At 44.3% G+C, this 7,955-nt stretch overlaps 1 protein-coding gene across 1 annotated transcript; it reads left to right on the forward strand.

The window, feature by feature from the left end:
- Window positions 1–3,785: 3,785 nt before the first annotated feature.
- LOC146180966 (uncharacterized) lies at window positions 3,786–6,624 on the forward strand. The gene is made up of 3 exons (XM_084576203.1): window positions 3,786–4,524; window positions 4,695–4,925; window positions 5,843–6,624. Exons 1-3 carry the CDS (start codon window positions 4,248–4,250, stop codon window positions 6,241–6,243), a joined length of 909 nt encoding a protein of 302 aa, XP_084432329.1. The 5' UTR covers window positions 3,786–4,247; the 3' UTR covers window positions 6,244–6,624.
- The last annotated feature ends 1,331 nt before the right edge of the window (window positions 6,625–7,955 follow it).

Here is a 7,955-nt window from a genome sequence, read left to right on the forward strand (position 1 = left end):
TGCACTGGAGTTATCCCGTCACGCAGCAACCTCATCCACTCCTGTGCGACCAAATCTAACAAAGCGAAAAATGTACTGTGCTCTACAGAAAGTGTGTTTTACAGGAGTGGATGTGCTGCTCCAGTTGCTCCATTCTGCTCCAAACAGCTTTCCTTGCTCCATCCTGCTCCAAAATGCAATCATGCTTCAAAACTGCTCCAAACTGGCTTTTTCGGTGTTCTACCATCAAATTTAACAGAACACGGGAACAATGCCATTGCACCAGTGGCAAAAATATAACGCATCTTGCACTGGGTTTAATACAAATGAAATTTTTGTAAGGGAAGGAAGCATGGAGCATAATAAGTATTTGTTCGCAAGTAAATTTAGTATGAGCCACCGGCGATTGGCGATAACTGCAGAAAAAAAAGCACTGTGCATGCGATGTAGCACCCCCTCTCAGCCTTTTGAATAGCCAGTTGAGAGAAGCGAGATCAGCAAGCGAAGCAGGTAGTGTAAATTACTGTGAGCTGTTAAGAAGAAAACTTGTCCCGACTGTGAAAACTGCATGAGTTATTCTAATGGTTCTGCTGTAAAAACAAGCAGGTGTTTCATCATCGAGTGTCTTTGTCAGTGACAAGCTTGCCAGGCCTACAGCAGACAAAACCATACTTGAAGTGTTATGGGTTAGTACGCCAAAGCTGTCAATCAATAGGAAGCTCCTCAAGATTGTTGGAAAGGCATATGAATTTATTGCCAAAATATTGAAAAGAGCCTCGGCATTGCTCAAGCAAGGAATGATGAACTATTGCATGAGGCAGTGAAGTAAAAAAGCTGTAGAATGGAAAGGCTACCCCTCAAAGCCTCATCTCTATATAGCCCAAAGCTGCTCCAAAATGCCCGAGCCTGCTTTCACTTCTGTAGACCTCCATCATATTTACAAATGGACAAGACGATCGAGGTTGGGCTGCAGTCGTCTCCGATCCCACAGTAGGCAAAAAGCAAGGGAGCGGCACTGATGCCAAGCTTGTCGAGCCGCATTCATCATCATCATCATCAGCCTGATTATACCCACTGCAGGGCGAAGGCCTCTCCAATATTTCTCCACTTAACCTGGTTCTGTGCTAGCTGCATCCACTTGACCCCTGCGAACTTCTTAATCTCATCCGCCCACCTAACTTTCTGCCGCCCCCTGCTACGCTTTCCTTCCTTTGGAATCCAGTTTGTTACCCTCAGCGACCATCGGTTATCCTCTCTTCGCACTACATGTCCTACCCATGTCCATTTCTTCTTCTTAATTTCCACTAGAATGTCGGTAACTTGAGTTATTTCTCTGACCCACTCTGCACGCTTTCTATCTCTTAATGTTACCCCTACCATTTTTCGTTCCATAGCCCTCTGGGTTGTCCTCAACTTAAGTAGAACTCTCTTGGTTAGCCTCCACGTTTCAGCCCCATAGGTGAGTACAGGCAGGATGCAACTGTTGTATACTTTCCTCTTGAGCGATACCGGTAAGCTGCTAGTCATAATCTGCGAGTGCTTGCCAAATGCGCTCCATCCCAATCTTATTCTTCTTGTTATTTCCTTTTCATGGTCCGGATCTGCGGTTACTACCTGTCCTAAGTAGACATATTCGCCTACTACTTCCAGTATTTCGCTAACTAATGTAAACTGCTGTTCCTTCCCGAGGCTGTTGAACATTACCTTAGTCTTCTGCATATTTATTTTCAAGCCTACCTTTCTACTTTTTCTGTCTAGGTCATCAATCATTATTTGCAGTTCATCCCCCGAGTTGCTTAGCAAGGCAATGTCATCAGCAAATCGCAGATTACTGAGGTATTCTCTATCTACCCTTATCCCTAACTGCTCCCATTTCAAGTCTCTGAATACTTGCTCTAAAAAAGCTGTGAATAGTACTGGGGAGATTGTGTCTCCTTGCCTAACACCTTCCTTTATGGGAATTTTGTTACTTTCTTTATGCAGAACTATGGTTGCTGTGCAGCCACTATATATATCTTCCAGCACTTTCACGTACTGCTCGTCTACCCCCTGATTTCGCAATGCCTGCATCACCGCCGAGGTTTCAACTGTGTCAAATGCTTTTTCGTAATCAATGAATGCTATGTATAAGGGCTGGTTATATTCCGAGCATTTTTCTATCACCTGATTGATGGTATGGATATGATCGATATGATCAAGCCACATTATTGGGGTCTGAAGGCACCTTTTTTGCTGACGAAATATCCATGTGCTCAGGAATTTATCAGCCGAGGCATAGGATCGAAAGAGAACATGTAATACCTCATATCTGGGGGCTTTGGGGTGTATTCTAAATAAGGAAAATAAGGTAGATATGCACAAGGTAGGGAGCAGAAATGTCGTCCCTAAATTAGTGGTACTGCTTGAGAGCGCATTGAAGTGGGAGACTTGACATTAGAATCTATCAAGTCAAAACAGGCAAACTCTTAAGGTCAGACTACATGTTCAGTTGTGAAGTGCACCTGCAAGCGTTACGTTTGTTGCTAGTCTTTTCCAAGTTTTTGATAAGGTTGGCCTGTTATATTATACATGCTTTGGCCATTTGTCTTGTCAGAGATTTAGTGGGAGGTTGGAAAGGCATTCAACTCGCATAAAAAGGAATCAGATTGAAGATTTTGTATTTCAGAATAGGAAAACTGCAATTATCAAAGGTGTTTGACCTTAGAAACGTGCTCCAAAACTTGTTTCGTTGCTCCAAGGCAGCTCCAAAATGGCTTTACTACTGCTCCCAAAGCTGCTCAAATGCTCGATCCTGCTTCCACTCCTGGTTTACATCTTCTGATACATGAATGTTTGCCGTAACGTCCTTCATTTTCCCGAGTGCTTCAGTAAGTACGGCCTGAAACTTGCCAACTGTGCCATCTCTGCTGCTCACTTGGTGGACATTGGCGAGCTGCTCCATAGGCATGCCAAATTCTTTGGCCCATTTCCTGTCCAGCACTAGCAGTGCTCTTCCGCCTCCTTTTACTACGAACAATAGCAACTGCGACGTCTTGTTGCCAAAACTGGCCATGACCTTGCGAACAACTGGAGAAATTTGCCCAAAGTATGCATGGAGCTCCGTGTTGAGCTGAGACTGACTGTCGGAAATCGCCCTTTAAGCTCTTCTTCCTCAATGACCGTAAATACCACCCCTGTATCCAACTCTAATTTTACTGTTTTGCCTTCCACTTGCAGCTCCACAAACATGGGCGGAGCCTTCTGTTTGTCAGTTCCATGAGTATTTCGGTCAGTGTCCATATGTTCCCTGCGCATCCAGTATCAATTAAGAGTCTCCAGTACCTTCGTAGCGTGCGTCCATTGTGTGCACCTTACCTTCTTGCGTTTTGCTCTTGCTAACAACAGGTTCTTTGCTTCTGTGCATCCAAGCAATATGGCCCCTTTGTCGACGCTTAAAACAGCACAAACTCGTGTGTTGCATCTGAACTCGCGGCCACACATCAAGGATTCCGTTAGCTGGTCGCAGCATTCCACAACTGCAGTGGTGGAACTGCTACGCCAATTGCGCCAAACTGCGCCAAATCAAAAATCCTGCTACATGTTGCTACAAAATCGACTTTTTGCCTACTTCTGCGCTACGCCTGTGCCAAAAGTCGCTGAATAACTCTGCCGACAGCGAAACCGAACTGTCGCGAAACCAAACCTGACATCTGCTGGCAACACTGTGCAAGGCGGAAGAATATTTTTGCAGGTCCTGGGCGTACGATCACGTGGCACAAAATTTATGTTTGTCTATCCGCCGTATTCACAAACGGAACTTATACTTACGCCAAAAGTGCTACTTTCAAAAGTGTGCCACAAGTATAAGATTAAGGAAAAGTTTAGGTGTGTTTCGAAAACCTGCCTAAATGCAGGAAAAGAAAGCCTTATGAAAGTTCCACTTATCGGGGGGCAAAACGAGCATGGTAACGAGGCTACAAATGATTTCCACGTTAAAATGCAAGTTTTTTTCACAATAAACAGCTTCCAGTGGCCGCAAAACATTAATATGTTTTCATTGTTGCATTCACGCAAGCTGAACGCAAAATGTAGATGCACAGGCGCTATTTTTAACGAATTCCAATTTTCAGTCTGGCCACACTTGTTGCCGTTTTTTTTGTTGGTGTATTTTGTCATTTCTGTTCTTCGTTTTCCGTCGCAGTTAACACGTGTTTGGTATTTGGAGCTTTCTTTTTTTTTTCCTCTCAAACTAGCTGATTTCGTCGCTTTCTTGTTTTTGTTTTTTTACAATGACATCAGAGAGGAAAAAAATCAATTTTACGGAGGAGGAGCGGAGTGTACTCATTGGTTTGGTGACCGAAATGAAAGATGTTGTTGAAAACAAACGCACGGACGCGGTGTCTGTAAATCACAAGAAGAAGGTGTGGGAGGAGATCGCGCTACGTTTCAATAGTCGGCACGGCCTGCGACCTCGTAACAGCCAGCAGCTACGAAAGTGCTGGGAAAACTTGAAGGAAAAGTGGCGCAGGTGCAAGGCGACTGACACCAAGGAGTTGTTCCGTACAGGTAAGCTGCCTTTTCATCGCATGCCAGCACCGCGACAGTAAACTTGCTTCACTGTGGCGTTCCACGTGTGCTGCAAAGATTTCATAACTGAGCATTCGCTGAGCCGAATTACTGTCGAGTGCAGTTGTGAGTATTGCCCACATCAATAAAATTTGCTATTGCGTTTTCAGGCGGTGGCTCAGCGGTTCAGTCAACGCTGACAGAAGAACTTGAAAGGGTTGGCGCTGTGGCATCGCACATGTCTGTGCGCATACCGAATCCCTTCGACAGCGACCGCGCACGACACGACGCAAGCGACAGTGCCAACGGCGGAACATACGCCGACGAATGCACAGCAGCAGTGGCGCGGCTCTTGGCGCCGATGCAGACTGCACCAATCGCTGCATTGCACGAAAACGAAGGTAAGGGGTTTGCTAGCGCACTGCGCATAATGGGTGCTTTGCAATGTTTTGCAGGAGGTATGAATGTCTGGCTAAAAAAATGAAAGCTTGATACTATGCATGTTTCGCCGCGGCACAACATGAGGCTCCCTATCTGATTATGTTTTCAAGTATACCGCGAAGGTCCACGACCGGTTTGTAATCGCTTGCATGGTTCCCTGTGTAGATATCTTCGCAAATATCGTTGTTATAAATGCTAAATTGAATTTCATAGTTGGACCGCTAGGTTTAGAAATAATGTGAATGAACATTTAGAATAAACAGGAAGCAGTATAATCCTGCGTAAGAGCTAGAGCGTCTAGTCGTCTGTGACGAAACGTGAGAAATTAAAAACGCATTACAGGCTGACTTAACAGTATTAATATTTATGTTTATATCGTGTGGTAAGGCTGTTACCTGAATGAGAGATCGCCATATGAAAGGCGGGGCTATTGAAACACTTATTTGGAGCCGTATTTAAAAACATTGAATGACAATGTTGTCCGGGCAATTTTTTTTTTTATTTATTTACCCTAAAGGCCCGATGGCCCATTACATGGGGGGGGGAGCATCGAGCAAAAAGATGCGATGAACAAGCGCAGCACTAATGTGAGGACGTAAGAGGAAATAAATGAATACATCAAAATCCTGCGAATAACATTTTCACTGACAAGAATAAGGGCACTAGCATATGGGAAAATGCGTTACACACGATAGGCAAAAGGAAGTAAAAGGGAAAAAAAATTTAAGTTGTTGCACAGCAAATATTCTCTCATAGCATATTATACCTCGTGGGATGTTTTTATGTTTGATATCCCTAGACTGCTGATTGCATCATGCTTATTATGCACTCTCAATGGCGAAGAGAAATAATGCAAAATGCTTCCAATGTTTTACAGATGCAGACGAACTCCCAGATATATATGAGGGAGATACAGACATTTGCCTCAGCAGTGAGGATCAAGCGGATGGATTTTTACCACCACCACGGCCCCAGTCTCCGCAACCTCCCGCTCCGGCGCCAGGGTTACGACAAAATGCTGGCAGCAATGTTCAGAATGGAGCCCCTCATGGTAAAGCTAGCCGGCGTCGGACAGCACTCGAAGAAGAGCTGGAGGCTCGTTTACAAGCTGTCACTGATGAAAAAAATCAGAGGCGCAGAGAGCATCTCCTCCGAATGCGCATGATGCGGGCAGAACGAAAAGAAAAAAAAGCACTCAATGAACAAAAGTTATTGAATGCCAAAGCAAAGGCTAGTTTATTGAAAATTCAAATGCAGTTGATGCAGAGGAAAGCATAATAAATGCAGAAAAAAGTCAGTTTTGAAGTATTTGATTTGAGTGCAAATAAATTGTGGCAGCAGCAGTAATGCTGACAACAAACCATACGTATTTGTTCAATCTCTCACTTCAGGACACAGCGAGCATGAGAAACGTGCTATAATATACGTCATACACTAAAGCCTGATGTTTCCAGAGGTCTGTGGTGGAGATTTTTCATCAATACTATTCATGTGGGATCAGTCAAATCCAAGCTACCTGCAAGGTTTTCTCATGCTAGATGGACAGTACTGAAAACCTATTTACCATCCTCTACCTCCTGTTGTATTGGAAGGGTTATGGTATATATAAGGCTACTCCACACCTTTAGCCCTGTGTGATTAGTGGCATAAACTTGAAATGATCATGATTGTGACGAAAAGTGCTGATTAACAATTCGGTTACGGACTCTGAACCCATTTTGAGTGTCCTGAGGCTGTGGCTGTGCAGCTGTCCCCACTGTTGCTCCAGCAGGAAGCAGAGCAGGAGGGGCCAGTGTAATGGGGGAAGGCTGGATGCTGGGAGGGATTGGATCTTGTAGGCGCAGGCTCAGGTTGTGCAGAGCAGCACACGCTGTGATCACCAGCACCGAAGTGGTCATCTTTATCTGCAGTTTCATATCAAGGCACGGAAAGCGCCTTTTCCAAATGCCGAACACCCTTTCTACACTGTTGCGAATCCTTTTCTGTGAGGTGTTGAATCTAGAAAAAAAAATATGGTGCCAGATGTACTGCAGTTGTCAATATAACATTAAATGTTCAGAACGTTCTATTCCAGTTACAGCTTACCTTCGCTCTCCACTATTTTTAGGGTCCTTGAATGGAGTCATAAGATAGTGGCGACAGGCATAGCCAGAATCTCCCAACAAGATTCCTGGCACAACACCATCTTCGCACAGGGTTCTAGCACGACTGTTATCAAAGATGCGACTGTCATGAGCTGAGCCTGGCCAGCTGGCGACAACATCCAGGAATTGTAGCTGAGGCCCTGTGATTGCCTGCAACAGGAAAGTGCCAATGCGGTCAGTCTTTTTCTAGCCTAGTTCAAGGGTAAGCAGCACACCTCAACACTGCTACAAGCAACAAGCCACTCTCAATACAGACAATATATGACATCTTTATCAATAGCACTCACAATATTACTGCGTGATTTGAACATTTGTTTGCAAGCTGGTTACCCCACGTCGAGCTATAATTTCTAAAGTTATACAAATGTCTGATGCTTGGTTCACCAACAACAAAGTGAAGGAACTGTTGTCGACGTCCAGTGGCTGCTTGTGAAACAAAGATGCCTTTCCTGTTGGCCTGTTTCTAGCTTTCATTTAAGGTTAAGGGACACATCTCGACACGGCTAACAGTAACAAGCCACTCTCAACACAGACAATATATGACAACATCTTTATCAATAGCATTCACAATAGTATTGCGTGATGTGAACACTTGTTTGCAAGCTGGTTAACCTACGTCGAGCTATAATTTCTAATGTTATACAAATGTCTGATGCTGGTTTGCCAACAACGAAGTGAAGGAACTGTCGTCGGCGTCCAGTGGCTGCTCGTGAAAAAAAAAAAAAAAAAGTCCTTGCTATTGGCCTCTTTCTAGCCTTTATTTAGGTTAAGAGACACATCTCGACATGGCTAACAGCAACAAACCACTCTCAACACAGACAATATATGACAACATCTTTATCAATA

This window comes from Amblyomma maculatum, chromosome 8 (genome assembly GCF_055883805.1).
Source record: "Amblyomma maculatum isolate TAMU_Amacu chromosome 8, ASM5588380v1, whole genome shotgun sequence".
NCBI classification, from domain to species: Eukaryota; Metazoa; Arthropoda; class Arachnida; order Ixodida; family Ixodidae; genus Amblyomma; species Amblyomma maculatum.

Coding starts and splice junctions, on each gene's coding strand:
- LOC146180966 (XM_084576203.1), top strand. CDS start 4,248: ATGACATCAGAGAGGAAAAAAATCAATTTTACGGAGGAGGAGCGGAGT. Junction 4,525..4,694: donor CAAGGAGTTGTTCCGTACAG/GTAAGCTGCCTT, acceptor TTGCGTTTTCAG/GCGGTGGCTCAGCGGTTCAG. Junction 4,926..5,842: donor TGCATTGCACGAAAACGAAG/GTAAGGGGTTTG, acceptor AATGTTTTACAG/ATGCAGACGAACTCCCAGAT.